Source organism: Patagioenas fasciata, chromosome 2, assembly GCF_037038585.1.
Source record: "Patagioenas fasciata isolate bPatFas1 chromosome 2, bPatFas1.hap1, whole genome shotgun sequence".
In the NCBI taxonomy this organism is placed as follows: Eukaryota; Metazoa; Chordata; class Aves; order Columbiformes; family Columbidae; genus Patagioenas; species Patagioenas fasciata.
Genome location: NC_092521.1, coordinates 65,012,059 through 65,030,614, shown reverse-complemented (window position 1 = coordinate 65,030,614; position 18,556 = coordinate 65,012,059). Strand labels below are relative to the sequence as shown.

Genomic DNA, 18,556 nt, shown 5'->3' with positions numbered 1-18,556 from the left:
CCTTTTCAATTTCAGCTGACTGTAATCTATTGTCCATGCACTGAATAACAACAACAACAAAAAAATCTGTGTTCCAGGTAAGAACAGTAAGAAGAATTAATCAGAAAGCCTTTATTGCTCTTTGTAATTTCTAAGAGAATGGCTCAGCACATTCATCTGCTTTATATATTTAATAGCTTTGTTACTTTGCTTTCAATTTCCTAGTATGCTACTGGTGAACTTAAAGAACCCAGCGACTTAATACACCCAGTGCAATGACATTCATGTGGTCAGAGAATTCTTCCTTGTTGACTCCTGTCTGTCACCCAACACAAAGTGGGCTGTACTTCTGGGCAGTGTTCACTCTGGGGGGCTTGAGGATAGCAAACCTCAAGGAGAGACAGTATTGCCATTATTTATCATTAACGAATACAACATGTCAAACTAAGGGAGGTCCATGAAGTAAAAATAACTATGGAATCCTAACCTGATAGAATCATAGAATCATTTTGGCTAGAAGAGACCCTCAAGATCATTGAGTCCAACCATAACCTAAATCTAGCACTAAACCATGTCCTTAAGAGCGTCATCTAAATGTCTTTTAAAACCCTCCAGGGGTGGTGACTCCACCACTTCCCTGGGCAGCCTGTTCCAGTGCCTGAAAACCCCTTCCGTGAAGATGTTTTTCCTCATATCCAATCTAAACCTCCCCTTGCACAACTTGAGGCCATTTCCTCTTGTCCTATCACTTGCTACTTGGGAGAAGAGACCAACCCCCTCCATGCTACAACCTCCTTTCAGGGAGTTGCAGACAGCGATCAGGTCTCCCCTCAGCCTCCTTTTCTCCAGGCCAAACAGACCCACTTCCCTCAGCTGCTCCTCATCAGACTTGTGCTCCAGATCTTTTACCAGCTTTGTTGCCCTTCTCTGCACTCTCTCCAGCACCTCAATGGCTTTCTTACAGAAAGAGTGGGTCCAGAGGACAGTCACGAAAAAGGTTAAGGATGAAGTACCTCTCCTATGAGGAAAGGCTGAGAGAGTTGGGGTTGTTCACCCTTGAGAAGGCCCTAGGGAGACATGATTGGAGCCTTTCAATATATAAAGAGGGCTTAGCAGGAAGATGGAGAGAGACTTTTTACCAAGGCCTGTAGTGACAGGACAAGAGGCAATGGTTTTAAACTGAAAAAGGGTAAGCTTACACTGGACAGAAAGAAATTTTGTACGATGACGTGGTAAGGCACTGGAACAGGTTGTCCAGAGAAGTTACAGAAGCCCCATCACTGGATGGTCAGGTTGGCCGGGGCTTTGAGCAACCTGATCTAGCGAAAGATGTTCCTGCTTGTGGCAGGAGGGTTGGACAAGATGCTCTTTAAAGTCCTTTCCAAACCAGACTATTATATGATTCTATATTTAAATGTAATTGTGCTATAGCCAAATAGTTTGTATTTCACATCAGAAATACAAAACTCAATGTTACTCTTGGACAAGCTCTTTTCTTCGTCTCATTCTGAGAACCCTCTTCAGAAAGAAACCTTCATGCTTATGCTTTTGATCCCTTCCATTTCTCCCTGAAAGTATCCAGTGGACCTGGATAGAACTCAAAGTTTTGATGATATCCTCTGCATTAATTTCTGTAGCAGTTAGTGCTCACCAACATTTCTAAAAGGCTCTGTAATGAACGTCTTATACAAATGTATAGATTCTGATGAAGACTGTAGTGAGACTTGGATATCTTAATTTCTCATTTTGTGTCACCTTTGTGTACCTTCCCACCACAACAACAGTCCTCAGCCAAAGGTAAAAAGTGTTTCACAAACATCCTTTACACAGTCATGGGAAATAAAATTAAAGCTGAGAGCAACAGAGAAAAGGATGCTATGTCTCACAGCCCATTTTCTTAAGTATTGTTGCATATCGCCAACAAAGTATAGGGTAGCATGCCAAAGTCTCCATCCACCTGCAGTAGCATGACAATTGCTTTCATCTAACAGAGTCTAATGGAAAGCTGTAACTCTTCAGATAAGCATACATTTTATTTCCCCCCTTCTGGAGTGAAAGACTATCCAACCTACAGAACGCGCTTTAAACAAAAAAAAACAACAACAACAAAAAAATTGCCCACACCTCTTTGGGGAAAACATAAAAAGAAAAACAAAATGAAACAAAACAAACAACCACAAGTACAGAGTCCTGATTTCTTAAGGATGTAAGTTTTAAGCCTTCAGAAACTGTCATCTGGAAAGTTGGACTTCCAAACAGTTGAGAAGCAACGCTATGATGATGGATTTACGGTAGCCACTTCCTCCAAAAAGGTGTACTCAAGATCAAATTTCATTATATATTGATTTTATAGTTTCTTCAAACACTGATTTAGTAGATTAATTGTTTGGTCTATCTCTGGAACCTAAGGTTTAAATCAATATTGATGAAACGAGGTTAGAGATATTGGCTTCATCATAAGTAAATAATGTTGCTGCTCTAAGCAATTTGACATAATTAGTGATTTTTGCTTAAAAGTAACCTGCAAAATAAACAGGTCCAGATTCTACAAAATTATCCCTTTACCTGTAGGGATGTTTGGTTTACACGACTGAAATTTTACAAAAAGTGTTTTAGAGGAAAACATTTAAGTTGCTGATGCTGGCAGCTCACAAAAGTACTGTAACACATTTGTTATGGCTAAAGTGCATGTAAAAGATAAAAAAAATCTAAATTATTATGGAAGTATTTAGACCAAACTATTGCTAGTGCTCTGATAATCTAAAAGTATCTAGAGTGACAGATTTCAAATGCAGATTTGCCATATTTTTATTCTCACCTTCTCATAAATCTACCAATAGAGCAAACTTTGGAATATTTACAGTTCTTACAGCCAGAAAAGTATTTTTAAAAAACCTCAAAATTTTCAAATGTTAAGAACATTACACCAAGTATGGACTTTTAAAAGAATCTAGCATTTAGGGACTGTTTTTGTACTCAGATGTACTACTTCTCATAAATGTCTGTGTCTTCGATTTTTTGTCAATACACAGAAGTTCTGAAGCCTTCAGTACTGCTGAATATCTTCTGGTATAGTTAGCGATCATTTATTTGAAGGTTTTATCCATAGTTACTTGTTCCTACTAATCCTGTTGATTACTAATTCAAATATCAAATATGCCAGGACTTACACTGTCTAGGGATGCAGGAATTTTTAATTAATAGAATTCTGAAATTAGAAAGACAAATCTGTACTAAATGTTGCTACCGCTTCTTGCTTTAATAAAAGTGTTGTTCTAGAGTAAATGCAGTTAACACTTTAAAGAACTATATTTACAATTATTTTAGGATTATTCTGATATGCAAATTTTGTTATGTTGACTAAACAGATCATTCACATCCACACCAACAACCTGAAAATCTCAAGAAATGTCCAAACTAGACACTTTCAGACTACATTAGATTTTGACATTCAAAATATAAAATCCAAGTCAACAAAGTATCCTTGTACTTCAATGCGATCATTAAGTGCCAACACAGAAACACTGCAGTTTGTATCACCTACAACTAAACTCTGGCTAAGCCTGAGTTTCTCCGACAATGCTTTGAACAAAGTGTTAAATCATAACTAAAGACTTCATTTGACCAACACATGGCTGAATTAAGTGGAACATATTTCTCCCCTTCCCTGACACCATGGTAACACCATATAGCTAGAGACAGCATAATTATTCTTTGTCTAAGTGCGTAGAAGATCTTCCGCAGGATCAAACAGTAACTGACTCCTCACTGACCAGGTTCTACAAAATGCAGCAGCTCCCAAGATCATCGCTCACATCAGTAAGTACAACACAGGGTAATAACCGATGATGTCTCTGTTTCTCATTGCAGCACCCAATGCCTTTTGAAGCTTCTTGATAGGGTCTGTATATATGCTAAAGGAAGAGGGGTTTACACATATGGACAATATTTAGCAAAGAATCTATTTAGCTGTACGACGTAATAGGCTTCAAAAGAAAAACCCAAGCAGCATAACAGTTATGCCCATCCTCTCCATCCTCTGTCCATAATTACTACCTTACACACATCAAAAGCTTATCTTTATCTTCGAATTGCAGCAAAACTACTTGCGTAAGGCTAATGTGCCCTGCTAATCACTTCCCATTCTGTACTGCCAGGTCAGCTCCCTCCTCCCATCACCAGACTACCTTCTTCTAGTGAAAACGCTTTTGCTCCTCTCATAATGACAACATATTTGCTCCTCTCAGGCAAGGCTGTAGCTTCTATGCCACCTTTTGCAGGCATTTATTAACTGCATCCCTCCATTTCAGGATGCCTTCTTCAGAAATCAAAATAATTGTACATCTGTTTCAAAATCACTGATACTGTTGGTGTTAGCTGAAGTGCTGCACTGAAGATATAATTTTTAACATAATTTTAACATAAGCCAACTGTGGACTAAAAACTACTCCTCTGCAACCAAGAAATCTCTCTTAGTGGATTATGACAAATGCATATTGCATCTATGCACTCTTGTGCAACTTTTGGGCCGTTCACAATAGGAACGACATTGAGGTACTAGAAAGAGTGCAGAGGAGGGTGACAAAGCTGGTGAGGGGTCTGGAGCACAAGTCTGATGAGGAGCGGCTGAAGGAACTGGGGTTGTTTAGCCTGGAGAAAAGGAGGCTGAGGGGAGACCTGATCGCTGTCTGCAACTACCTGAAAGGAGGCTGTAGCATGGAGGGTGCTGATCTCTTCTCCCAGGCAACAAGTGATAGGACAAGAGGAAATGGCCTCAAGTCGTGCCAGAGGAGGTTTAGGTTGGATATTAGGAAACATTTCTTCACAGAAAGGGTTTTCAGGCATTGGAACAGGCTGCCCAGGGAAGTGGTGGAGTCACCATCCCTGGAGGTGTTTAAAAGGCGTTTAGATGAGGTTCTTAGGGACGTGGTTTAGTGCTAGACTTAGGTTATGGGTGGACTTGATGATCTTGAGGGTCCCTTCCAACCAAAATGCTTCTATGATTCTGGTTAGAGAAAGAAGGGAACAACCCAGCTACCAAGACTGCCTATATTTGAATGAAACAGCCTGCATGGAAAAGCTTTTATTGTGATGGTCTCTGAATCCTGTCCTATTTCACATGATTCATCACTAGGTGCCCTTGACTAGCTCTGTGGCTGCTGCCACAGGTACAGGCCATGAACACTGAGAGACATACACACTGATCCGTGGAGGTTACAAACCCCTCCAGGACAATTTAATAGGCTCCTTGCTCCCCCAAGCTTTCACCCAAGAGCAAGCTAATACTGACTCCTCTGTATTCTGGCTACAATGCAAAGTAACTCAATTAACTGCTTTTCATGGGAGAAGCTGGTGAACAGAAAGCTGCTCCTGGCCACTACAGGACAGGGCTGCTGCAAACTGGCCGATTCCAAGGCAAAAAAATGCTGAATCAGCTGGCATTTAGGTAATGTAAAGAATTATATAAATATGGAATAACAAAGAGTAAACAACATGCTGCAACTGAATAAAATAAATTATCTCATTCAGAAGTTATTGCTTCAGGCAAATATTATACTAATACACAGTTTGTGAATATTGCAGTTTGCACCCTTATTGTATCATTATTACACCCTGTCACGGAGGCACCCCGAGGTTAGTTTAAGGGACAACAGGATCCAAAACAACTTTTATTAAACCAGTGAGAAACAGGGTTGTAGCACTCCAAAAGTGACCGAAATACAGGTTCGGATATCAGTTGAGGAAAATTATTAAGGGGCAGCAACTAATACAACAGGCGGTCCACAGAGTGCATGCACATGGCTTCACCAAAACAATGCCGGAGCCGCCTCTGAGTCCAGGAGGAGCACACACTTGCCTGAACATGGTGCAGGATTATTTTTAAAGAGATACACATACTCGTAGTGAGTACGGAAAGTAAGTACACTCGCGATTCTGCGAGGGTAAATTTATAATACACTCGCAATCCTGCGAGGGTTGATTTACTTATACGTGCAAATGTGCACGGGAAATTACACGTGCTTATGTGGAAGCACGGGAGGAAAATACACTCGCTATTGTGCGAGGAAATAATTTATACACATGCTCGTATTGAGCATGGAAAGTTACACGTGCAAATGTGCACGGAAAGTTACACGTGCTTATGTGGAAGCACGGGGAGAAAATACACCCACGATTATGCGAGCATTAATTTTACACGTGCTTATATTGAGCACAGAAAGTTACACGTGCATATGTGCATGGAAAGTATAAATACACTTGCAATCCTGCGAGAAGTTTTACTCACACCCACGGTGGCAAGGCAAGCGGAGTCTCCATCCTGGGGAGAGGGGCTCTCGGTGGCAGCATCTCGCTCGTGCTCTGAGAGACCCACGACAACGGGCGGAGTCTCAACGAGAATCCCGTGTTTTATAGGCTGATCAGACCTGACTGTGGGCATTCCAGACGCTTCTCTGCACCCCCACACTGGCTGTGGGGTGCCCCTGAAGCCTCCCACGTCATCCTCTATCCCAGTTCTTTTTCTTGTGCCACAGCCAGCTACCATTTCTGCACTTTCGCCTCCCATCTGAGGTACTTCTTCATAAGCTCCCCCCACCCAGTTCTTTATCCTTTATTTACCTGAGCCAGGGAAAGTTTCTTCTCGCACACAAGTAAGGGAAAGCAAGAGGATGAGATCTCCCTGTTTTCATTCTCAGACTCAGGGCAAATCAAATTAACAACTCCATGAATGTGTTCTGTTAATTTGTAAGCACAGGAGCGTCCCTTAGTGTTAATTAAAACTTCAGTGATCTTCAGCTGGTGAAGTTCAACCAATATCTACTGAGTACCCGCAAACCATTTTTTTTTTCAGAATTGTACCTCTTGGCCAAAAAACCCAGCAGATTTTGAGAGGCACAGCACAAGGTACAGTCCAAAGATCATGCCACAAAGTTTTCCAACCCATGTCACTGCTTTGAAAGGAAACTATCACTAAGCTATCAGTCACTATGACTTAAACTAAGCATTTTTGATTAAAAGAAATTATTATCACTTGAACAACACATTGCTTTCTGACTATGTTCTCAAAAACAAAGACATGGATTTATTTTCCCTCCTTCTCCATCCCCAAACAACTGAAGGCAGAAACCTGGCACAGAAAATTTCATCCAAAAGGTTACCCAGTTAGTAAAGTTACAGTAAAGTTATGGTACAAGTTGTGAACCAATGACAGAAACAAACTGTGAAACAGTTTCAACAATACATTATAGGCACCCTTCAGACCATGTCTTTCAGAAAACCAAAATCATGTTCACTTATTTTCTTCCAATTTCTTCATTCTTTCCCAAGGCATTAAAAAATGCAGATGGTTGTCCTATGCCATCCAGATTTACATTCACACTTCACTTTCTATATTTCAGATAATCCTAGTCAAATTAATATGATCTATGATTTTTCAAAAACATGCAGAACTACACAGAACTACAGACACTCACTATCACTGATTTTTCTGTGGGGGCAAGTATGATCTTTTCTAAACAAGTATGTCTTGCATGGTCATTTCAAAACTTCCATCGCAATGTTGATATTATGACTGTGAGTCACTCACTCTGTTCCTTTTTTTAATTAGTGTCACCTGTTTTAATAAATCTCTTACCACCTTCCTCAAAAAAACAATTTATCTGTTTCCTTAGTCTATATCTATACTAATAAACAGAGATCAAAAACATTTCAAGTCTGAAATCTGGTCATCTGTGCTGTTATATTGTTAAAACTCTCCCTGGCCAAGCCAAACAGCTCTCTCACAGAAAATATTCTGAAGAACAGCTAAGGAGTCATAAACACAGAACAGGGGCTTATTCCCCATCAGCAATGTGGATACAGCCACCCTGTTTCGCAAAATATGAGGACTTAACAATATCGACATAAGCCATTTCAAGCCAGGTAACTGCCCTGGCCACCTTTATTTTACCAGTACAGGCACTGCCGCAGCATATACAAGAATTTAACTTGGAAGCATATTCAGTTTCACTGTCAAGTGAGATAACGTCAACAAGAAGCATATAAATATACTACAATTTCGATACAATTCTTTTTCCATTTATTTAAATAATACAATCTCTCTATTTCTCTCAATTCAGTTTTAAAACATATAGAGAAAAAGATGGTAACAGTAAGTTACTCAGAATAGTTGGCAGCAAACCACTGTGACTTAAAAATAAAGAACATTAGGCTGCTTTCCTTACAATGACTTTTTAACAGAAAACAGTAATGTTTCTCACTCTGTTGACTGACTGCTTACTACAAATATAAAGGCCTTCCCACACACTGAATTGTAAGTCATTACAGAACTTTCATTTTTAGCCAATTTTGAATTAAAGCGTATCATAATCAACTTTCCATCAAAATCACTATATAAACTTTCAGCATGACCACTTCTATACTGTGAAAAGAACTACATTAATAAAAAGTGACCACTAACCTTCTCAATATTTATTTGGTGTTTTCTTAACCTTTCCAAATCTGTTGGAATTGCCACTTTAATGAATTTCTGAAGGGCAGGTTCAATTCGATGGAGTTTAACTTTTTCATCATCTTCAGACATCCTAAAAGCAGCTTCCAAGTCAACACTTGTCCAGTACACGTTCACCAGGGTAGAAACCCCTAAAAATAAAATAATTGCAGACTTACAAAACCACAGTAATCTAGAAACACTTTTTCAAAGAAAGCAAAATAAAGTAGATCACTCTTCCCAATAATCACATCTATTCCAAAACCACAGTTGAGCAGAATTAACTACTTAAAATCTGGATACTCTATTTGCATTTTAAATGTGTTGTTTCCACTTATTTGCAGGCTTTGGGGATCATTTTTCATACATAAAACTTATCACTAAGAAAAAAGTGCTAGCTAATGAAGGCAGATACAAACATGCTTTGCAGCATAATGATAGATTATGAGAATTATGATAGATGCTTTGCTTGATCAAAGTTCAAGTATTGCCAATTTACATTCTGAATCATCTTAAGAATTGTAAAGCATGTCCTGAAAAGACACCAAAATAGAATTAATTTTGGAAGTCCATTTCCTAGAAAGATTAAGAGCTCCTGAAGATTTGCACTCCGAGTTGCATTTGTCCCCTGCTCAAAATGACTAAGGCATCACCTAACAAGGGGTTTCAAACAGGTCACTGAAATATTTGCAGAACTGGTACATAAGCAGCCTGAATTCTGTTCCCCACATACCCATAAAACATAACTTTGAAGTTTCACTCCTCTAAAAGAAAGATACGTAGAACTGTATATAACAGCATTTATCTACAGAGCATATGAGTAATATAAATGAATGCCATTATACTGAATACACACAAGGGTCAAAACTATTGTGAGATTTTTTTTGTTGTTTTAATACTGTATAAACAGAGGTTATTTAAATGATATTGTCTTTCTGTATACTCCTTTTCAAACAAGAACAAGATGAATTGCAGACACATATGAGAAAGTTTTGTCATACGTGTCACTGTAAAAAGACACATGCTAACTTGGCTACATGAACATACCTGTACTAGAACAGCGACTGCATCAGAAGGCTTTTCCCAATTTCCCTGTTCCAGTAAAGAAACTGATTTAATATAATTAAGCTAGCATAATCATTCTGGTACAGATTAGGCACAGCACAATGTAACAGGTTAAAAAGTCTTCCTAATTTTCACACAGTCAAACAGTGAATTTACACATTATTTTTCTCGCATCTAACTACAGTGTGAAAGTGCAGGGGGAGAGTGTTGAGGATTTCTGCGACCTGTGATCCCTGCAGGCAGAAAGAACATCAAGGCAGACACCAGCTGATGGCACCAGGTCTCTGACTGAACCACTTGAAGTCACAGCCCTCACTTGCAGGCAGCAAGGAGGGTATGTACAAATCCCCCTGACTTTCAAAGGAGCCAGGTAAGTGGCAAGCATCTTCCATCAGGTCAGCTAGAAAGCTGAAAGTGCTCCTGGCAAAAGGAAACTGAGTTTCTAGAAGAAAATAGTCCCTGATTACTCACCTTTTCCAATGCAGTTGCAAATAAAACCAGCTTGTGTTTTTCTGAAGAACAGAATGCTAAGAGAAGACTCTCTTTTATCTCATCCAACAAAGAAACTGAAATCTGTAGCAAACTGAGCATTTACTGAGGGTAGAACAAGTTTGGGGGAGTCAATCTTTAAGGTTTTCTGCAGAGTTACCACTGATACACCTTTTCCTTCTTCAGAACCTCAGAAGGAAATTGTTTCATCAATTGACTTTGCAGTCATTGCTAAATCACCTCTGCTTCAAATAACAGAGAGATATACTATCAAGCAGTCTTAAAAATACCTTTCTGATGCAATGCATTTGATATTATTAGATCTTTGTCCAAATCTCCAATAAACATGCACTGGGTGGTCACACAGTATTGGGGATGTAAAAAGAACTTTAATCCTTTTGGGTTGATTTACTCTTTCCACCATTCTAAAAACAGTAGATTAAATGCAAGATGATAAATAATGCATAGATTATTTTATTATACTTGGTCACTATGGTCCCTAGCACTTTTGAAAGAGCCACTTGTATCTCATAGTTGAACTCAATTTTGAAACTAGACCAAATGTTTTTTTGCAATGAGCAGAAGATAAAAAGTATCGAACTCCAACCTGCAGTATTTCCTCTTCAAATACACATTTAATTTCCTGACAGCTTCTACACTCACCCATGAGTTTATGAGCTAGAATTAATTTAAAATTGCCTCCTTAAAGATATTTAGTAGCCATGTCATGGTTATCTTTAATACTGAATCATCTTGAAGAAGTGATGACACAAACTCTTCAAACATCGCATACTGTGAACTCACAGAAAACCACCACCCATTCTCTCTTCACACAAATACAGCAGAGTCTAAGCTAAATCCATCATAATTTGGTCCTTACCTTTTAATTACATCTAGAGATTGATAAAAGTAAAATCTAACAGTGTAGACAACTTATAAACTGGACCACTGTGAAAGCAGAGTTAATGTAACCAACAGCTATATGTCTTGAGTAGGTAATGTAAATAAGCAACAGGTCTAAATTCAAAGATTTGGCTGCATGCAGGACTCTAGATAGTCATTTTCTTCTCCTTAAAACTTCCCAGATGGTAAACTAGCTTTCATGACAGTGCCTATGTGTCTCTTTAAGGCATGGCTGCCTAAAACTCACTGCACAGTACGTGTGAGAAACTAAGAAAGAAATATGAGAACTGCTTACAGTCTCATCAGGTCTCCTGCTTAATGATCTCTCTAACAGTATAGTAACTTTTGTAACAAAAATTCTAAGCCATAAATTACCAATAAAATACACAAGGTCTTACTTTTTTAAAAGTGCATGTAATATGGTAAATAAAATCAACATTATGAGCTTTTGTGATGACCATATTCTTGTTCTGGATGCAATTCTAAGGAAATCTAAGGTTTCTCGCATACTTTACTGGGTTTGTGTTTTCCTAAGCATAACTTAACAATTAATCTCCAAAGCTATAACGCTGTTTTTTGAGTAATCGTTTGGGAGGGATATTCATGCACCATCCAGCACAAGCTGAATTAGATGTGGTTGCACAGGCCATTGTCAAGTTCTAACACCTCCATACACTTACTAGACCCCTCCTTCAGTGTTTGACCATTCTCCAGGTTAAAAACAAACAAAACTGAAAAGACCTTTGTCGTAGCTACACCATCTTGTGCCCATTGCCTCCCACCCCATTGTCAGGCACCTCCAAGAGGACTCCGGCTTTACATCTTCCCACACACAGCAGAAAGATCTCCCCTTCCTTCACCTTCTCAAGGCTGAACAAACCCACCTCTCTCAGTCTCTCCTTAAATATCATGTTCTCCGGACCCCTAACCACTTTGCTAGCCTCAAAAGTGCTGAACATTGGGGAAGACTCACTCTTTCAACCACCATCCCTCAGCCACCATTGCTATAATGGCCCACAATGCGGTTGTTCCTTTTTGCTTCAACAGCACAGACTCATATTCAACGTGTGGTCCACCAGGACACCCAGGTCCCATTCAGCAATGCTGCTCTCCACCAAGTGTTCCCCCAGCCTGTACTGGTCATTGGGTGATTCCATCCCAGACGCAGGTCTCTCTCCTTGCCTTTGAGGGAATTTATGAAGTTCCTGTCAGCTCATTTCTCCATCCCATCAAGATCTGAGTAACAGCCCTGCCCAGCCTATCAGCCACTCTCCTCATGCAAGTAAAAAATACTGCTCTCAACTAGGGCTTTTTAGGAAGATTATTTTGTCTCTTTCCTTGGATCTGAATTGCAGTCAGCATGTACACGAACCTGCCTAAGTTCCGAACACTACTCAGAGGTGCCATTCAGACACCATGAGGTCGTGTGACCCGTCGTCCTCCCTTTCTCATTTCTTCTGTACAGGGTGATCCTTACGGGTACTTCCAACTTGAGATATTCTATGACTGTCACCTGAACAAGGGCTTGGGCACTCCTTCCTAAAGACATTTACCAAGTTCCAATCACAACAAAATCTCAGGTTCTCTGAGACTGCAATACACTGTCCCAGTTCTCTAAAATTAATTCATGTTTGAGAAAAAAAGTCCAAAAGAATATAATTGAATTAGTAATTTTTAAAATTATATAAAGTTATTTGTAATTAACTGCCCTTGTTACATTCACTGTGCAAGATATTTTGATAAACAAAGAAATTACAGAATCTTGTCTTTTCAAATGGTGATGCAATAGGCCTGTTACGGGTTATCCTCTAAGTAAAATACTTTCAATTTAACATTCAAAATTCATGTGCCAAAATTAAATTCTATTTCAGTGACAGGAATAACATTTATACAGAAGTGATCAGGACCCAGATGCAGAATAGTTTTCAGTTAATATATCCAACATATCAGACATATCCAAAGCATACTGTAGCAGCTTTATCAAAGTATTAGATGGTGGTAAAAATGATACACAACTCCCTTCTTGATATTTACACTTTCTGGAGCCTGGGCCCAAACTGAAACTGTAATTGTGAAGTAAAATTAGCATAAAACAATACCATTAACTGGATATCTGCACTTAATATGAAAATCATCTATGATTCTTACCACCCAAGATAGGGAAAAATTCCTTATCCAGTTTGTTCACCCCATGTCCTTGAAGTTACTTAAGTGTATCTTCCACAAAGGATTAGTCCACATGCTCTTGTTTCTAATCAACAGAGCAAAAGAACCTGAGGAGTTCCACTGGCTTCATCTTTGGTTTACCAAATAAATGGGTATGTAAAGCAAACAAAAGTTTTCAAGAACAGATCAATTCTTCTGTCAGCCAGTATATGTTACCTTATTTTACTGCTTAAATCAAATAATTGTAAGGGGTAAAAGAACCTTAAGGCATACAATTCCAAACAGTGAAAGTAATTCTGACACTAACACAAAATATCCACCTATTTGGGGTGGTGCATAGAAAGCACATCAACACATAGCTGCAGTCAATCAGAAGTAAAATTCTTGTATGATAAATCTCAGTAAGTGTTGTTAATACACATCACACGTAACGCTCATGAACTTGTTAAACTGCCTGGTGTTCTCCATCCAAATACAGCAGGAAAAATGCAGAATAAACCTGAAAAGTTCTGCTTGCCCAGGGAAACACAATGTAACACTCCTATTTGATTTTAATTACGACACTTTAGACAACCACTGTCACTAGAAAAAAGTATTTTCAGCATAGATGCCTTTTTCTTAAGGGCTGCTAGGGCAAAAGGCTTCTTCCTTTTCTCAAGGTAAATAAAATAAATTCAAATACAGATGCTAGAATACAGAGACTTACAACAGCTATCTCAGTAAGGTGATGCGAAACACTTCTTCTCAGACTAGTACTGGCTCCAGAATCACAGTGACAAGAATATTCACTGTTGCTCACCTGGCTGAAGTCTGTAGTTAGTGAGGAACACATTCCTGTGGCTACAGTCAAACTCCACTTTGGGTCTGAATTACATCTTTCTCCTTTGGCTGCAAAAAGAACCAAAGGGAAATACCTTTGTTGGGCTGAAATATGGCATTGTCACCAGCCCCAGCGTGTTCACAAAGTAACATGAAACTACTTGGTGGAATAAAGAGCAATGCGTGCGGGATCTCATGCAGAACGATCAGAATTAGCAGCAGTACATAACAGACTCTGGTTCCTAGAAGATCTGTACATTTGTGGATCACCTGGCCAGACAAACTTGACCCAGACAAGGCAAGGGCGTCTGACTGCATTATGAGAAATCAGAGCAGACCACAGGCATTTTGTATTGATTTTACATGTTTCCGCTGGGTGCACAAGGGTTGCAAACATGTAATGACTAACACGTCAACACACCAACACTTTTTGAACACAGCTGAACCAGCAGAGTAAGTTTTTAGTGGATCAACAACTGCAATACTTGTTTGCGACGCAGTTTAACCTGCAATCAAAGCCCTAATACTGACTTTTCCATATTTATTTTATTATTTCCATAATTATGCCCATGGTCTCACCCCAGCAAAGAAGAGGCTACGGAGGCCTGTGCCTCCTGTATCTCGCCCCTAAAAAGCAAGGGGTGCATGCACAGAGTAGAAGCATAAAAGAAGAATAAAGGTTTTACATCCTACATCAAGGCTTCAAGTGCACTACAGCAGTTTCTTTTCCCTGAATTGCTTTTTTTAAAGGTTGAGGAATGCATGGACAAACCATTTGTCACAGTGTCTTCCTTTTTTTTTTTTTTTTTTCTAATTTTCCTGCACCCAAGCTGGTGTGACGAGTTCTGATTCGGCTCAGCTCCCCACCGGCACATCGACCTCCCGGCCACCTGCCCTACACCCTCCGCGTAGGACCTCCGGGCCTCCCCGCCAGGCCTGGGCTACCCCCACGGCTGGGACACCCCCGGCCACTCTGCCGCCCTGGCCAGCCTCGGGCACCGGCCACTACTGGGAAGGGAAACCGCCCTTGCCCGAGCGGGGCCAGGGCAGAGCGGGACGGTCTTCCCCGCTGCGCCGGCCCGCTCCCTAGCACCGGGAGAGGGGAGGCCGAAGGGCGCGGGCCTCCCAGCGGCAGCAGGGTCCGGCCTACGGCGCGGCCCGCCAGGCCGGGGTGAGCGGGCGGCGGCCCCGCTGAGAGGCAGGAACCGGGGGCTTCAGGGGAGAAGCCGGCGCTCCGCTCCCCGCCACGCTGCGGGATCCTACCGGCCAGCCACGTCCGCAGGACCCAAGCCCAGGGTACGCCGGGGACCTTCCAGGCTCCGGCCTGGCCTCGCTCTCGCCTCCCCGGCTCGGGAAGCGAAAGCGAAAGCAGCGCGGCCGCCCTCGGTGGGGGCACGGCAGCCTCGCTGCTCGCCCTGACAGCCCCCGCCTCGCCTCGGCGCAGCCCGCCCTACCGCCACCCCCCTCCCGCGGCCCCTCACCGTGTGGCGGCTGCGGGCGACGGGCGGCGACGGCTCAGGGACGCTGGGCGGCAGCCGGAGCGCAGGGCTCCCCCGCGGCGGGAAGCGGCCCAGCCCCCGCCCGCCACACGCACGAACACGCGTCCGGGCGCTCCGGGCGATTTTCATGTTTATTTTCCTCCGTAACTCTGGGGCTGGAAGGGGCCGGGGTGGAGGAGGAGACGAAGCTTCTCAGGCTGCAAGGGGTGGGACGGAGGACCAGTGACTGGGATAAGGGCTCACGGGGTGAAAAAAAAAGTTAAATTTGTTCTTCTAAATGAAAGCCAAAGGTTCTCACCATCATTTTAAGGACTTTTCTTAAATTCCCTGCTACCAACATTTTCACTTACCTTGACAGGCAGTTTAGGTAATAGCAAATCACCAAGTGGGACCCTGGGGATTCAGGGCATAGATTTGTAGGGGACAAATATCGACCAGGCCATGGCAGCAAGGCTTCTTTCTCCCCTACTGACCTCCGCTGTTCCCAACACCATTCAGAAATAAGTAGGAAATATTTCAGACCTTGAAAAATTTCACACTTACTTGAAAATAAGTGTAACCTGTGTTGTATCTGAGACTGATCACTGGATCCTCTCCCAGCACCACAGTCTCTGTTTGGCAGAGCACCTGCCCCCAGCAGGCACACCGGCAGATGTAGGACAGGCAGAACAAAACCTCCAAGGGCAGCTTGGTGTCCCTTCTGATCATGTTACCATCTCTGAATAGAGGTGGAAAACTGTCTGGCTACCAGGTGATATCTGGAGAGTGTCTACATTATGCCACTGTTAAAATAGATTGTATCTTAACTGAACAGCATTAATAGAATATACCTTAGAAGATCTCCACAGTATCAGAGATGGATTTAAGCTGATTTTGCCATTCAGGGAAAGATTTATGTTATCGGTCCATCTGCCTGCCATTCCATGCCTCTTGGCCACTTCCATTCTCATTTGAATAAAGTCATTAGACTCTTATAAGTTTTGTGGAAATCGATATGTCACTGAGGAAATAAATCCGAATTTGCTTCCTCAGCAAGGGAACACAGAATCACAGAATGGGTGGGGTTGGAAGGGACCTCTAGAGATCATCTAGTCCAGGGGTGTCAAACTCATTTTAACCAGGGGCCACGTCAGCCTCGCTATTGCCTTCAGAGAGCCGAATGTAATTTTAGGACTGTACAAATGTAACTACTCCTACATTTATACAGTCCTAAAATTACATTCAGCCCTTTGATGGCAACTGCGAGGCTGATGTGGCCCCTGGTTAAAATGAATTTGACATCCCTGATCTAGTCCAACCCACCTGCTAAAGCAGGTTCACCTGAGCAGATCACACAGGAATGTGTCCAGGCGGGTTTGAATGGCTCCAGAGGAAGAGACTCCACAACCTCTCTGGGCAGCCTGTTCCAGTGCTCTGGCACCCTCATTGTAAAAAAGTTTCTCCTCATATTCAGATGGAACCTCTTGTGCTTCAGTCTGTGCCCATTGCCCCTCATCCTATTGCTGGGCACCACTGAAAGGAGTCTGGTCCCATCCTCTTGACATCCACCCTTGAGATATTGATAAACGTTGATGAGATCCCCTCTCAGCCTTCTGTTCTCCAGGCTGAACAGACCCAGATCTCTCAACCTTTCCTCATAAGAAAGGTGCTCTAGGCCCCTCATCAACTTTGTAGCCCACTGCTGGACTCCCTCCAGTACAACAAGCAAGCAAGCCAGTCAGCTCTTACACATTCTTGTTAGCAGCAATCAGCCAGGCAATCAGTATGTATATATTAGACATCCACTTTGCATATACATAGTTCCAGACTGCTAGATGGGATTTTCGTAGGGCAAATGGAGAATAAATTGTAGTTATTGTAATTAAGGTTATTTAGGGGCTAAAGGATGCAAATTCGTGTGATCCATTGTTTTAATTAGTTCTGTTGCTCACAATACAACTGCTGGAATGATGATGGAGTACTGGGGAATGGCGGAGTACTAAGAAAACCATGTTTATAAAAAAGGGTAAAGACGATGACACATGCTGGCCTGGCATAGCCAGTTTGACACAGATATGGGGCAGAATCACGGAAGTGCTGACCTGGGATACAGTCATTAAATGTCAATAATTAAATGGCAGTCAACAGACTTTTATGAAAAATATTTGATGAAACGCATTTGAATTTCAGTTTTGTTGATAAATCTAATAATGTTGATGTAATAGCTTCCATCTGAGATAGAACATTATGCTGTTCTCATAAATACAGTGTGGAATACAAATTTTGCATAGCTCATAGTAAATGATTCAGCTCACAGTTCTCAGGAGAAGTAATTGTAAGTGATGATTTGTTGTAGGGTTGTCTATTTGGGTGGTGTTATTCTTGGCCTGGTACTATTAGAAATGACTTAGACAAAGATATGCTGTTGTAAATAAAGATAGGGGCAGGTCACTTAGATAAACTGCTTGAATTTCTTTGTAAGATCCTCTCACTTGTAAAAACACTCCTCTGAAGACAGTCATATTGGAGGTTATACATTCAAGATAAAGCCACAAAGCCACACTTGGAATCTGAGGAAGAACAAATGGCATGAGACAATGCTAAAGAGGACCTGGACACTATGGTACATAAGCAGCTGAATGTGAGCTCCCAGAACAAACCTTTGCAAATTAGTATCCTGAAACAAAACCAGAGTAACATCAAATACAACTGGAATGGATGTTACTCCTGTTTATAGCACTGATGAAAGCATTATTGAAATAATGCATTCAGTTTGTGCATTCATACTTCAAAGGACTGTTAAATACTGAAAAGAGTCCAGAAGAAAGTAACAAAAAGTGTGGAAACTGTGCATTGATGCACAATATTTTAAAAGCACAATCCAATGCAGCTGAAGAGGTGCCCTTGTCATGAGCGTCCTAGTACTTGTCTGGGTAAGAGATGTTTGAGGAGAAGAAGCAGTGTTGGCTTTCAGAAAATGATGAAATTCTCAAAGGAAAACTAAAGAAAATAGGACTAGAAATATAGCATATCTTAATTGGCTCTAGGATTCAATTCTCTGTGAATCTGTTTTGAAACAATACAAAAGTGTCAGGAAGAAAAATACGGATTTCTTCAAAGATGTACTGAAGCTCAAGCATACATGTGGAATAAACTGGCAGAGGTTCTG

General features: G+C 41.2%; 1 protein-coding gene across 5 annotated transcripts in view; it reads right to left on the bottom strand.

Annotated features, from left to right (window-relative positions):
• Window positions 1-15,544, bottom strand: part of STX17 (syntaxin 17) — a 35,728-nt gene extending 20,184 nt beyond the window's left edge. Inside the window, exons 1-4 of one of the 5 annotated variants that reach the window (XM_071804330.1) lie at window positions 15,173-15,298; window positions 13,890-13,978; window positions 9,515-9,559; window positions 8,438-8,619 (exon numbers count right to left, since the gene is read on the bottom strand). In XM_071804330.1, the coding sequence (XP_071660431.1) occupies window positions 8,438-8,560 (123 nt within the window). In that variant the 5' untranslated portion in view covers window positions 8,561-8,619; window positions 9,515-9,559; window positions 13,890-13,978; window positions 15,173-15,298. Of the gene's footprint in view, window positions 1-8,437; window positions 8,620-9,514; window positions 9,560-13,889; window positions 13,979-15,172; window positions 15,338-15,390 lie in introns of those variants that run through there. The other 4 variants (XM_065831067.2, XM_065831065.2, XM_065831068.2 and 1 more) reach the window with 4 other exon arrangements.
• Between the last annotated feature and the right edge of the window lie 3,012 nt (window positions 15,545-18,556).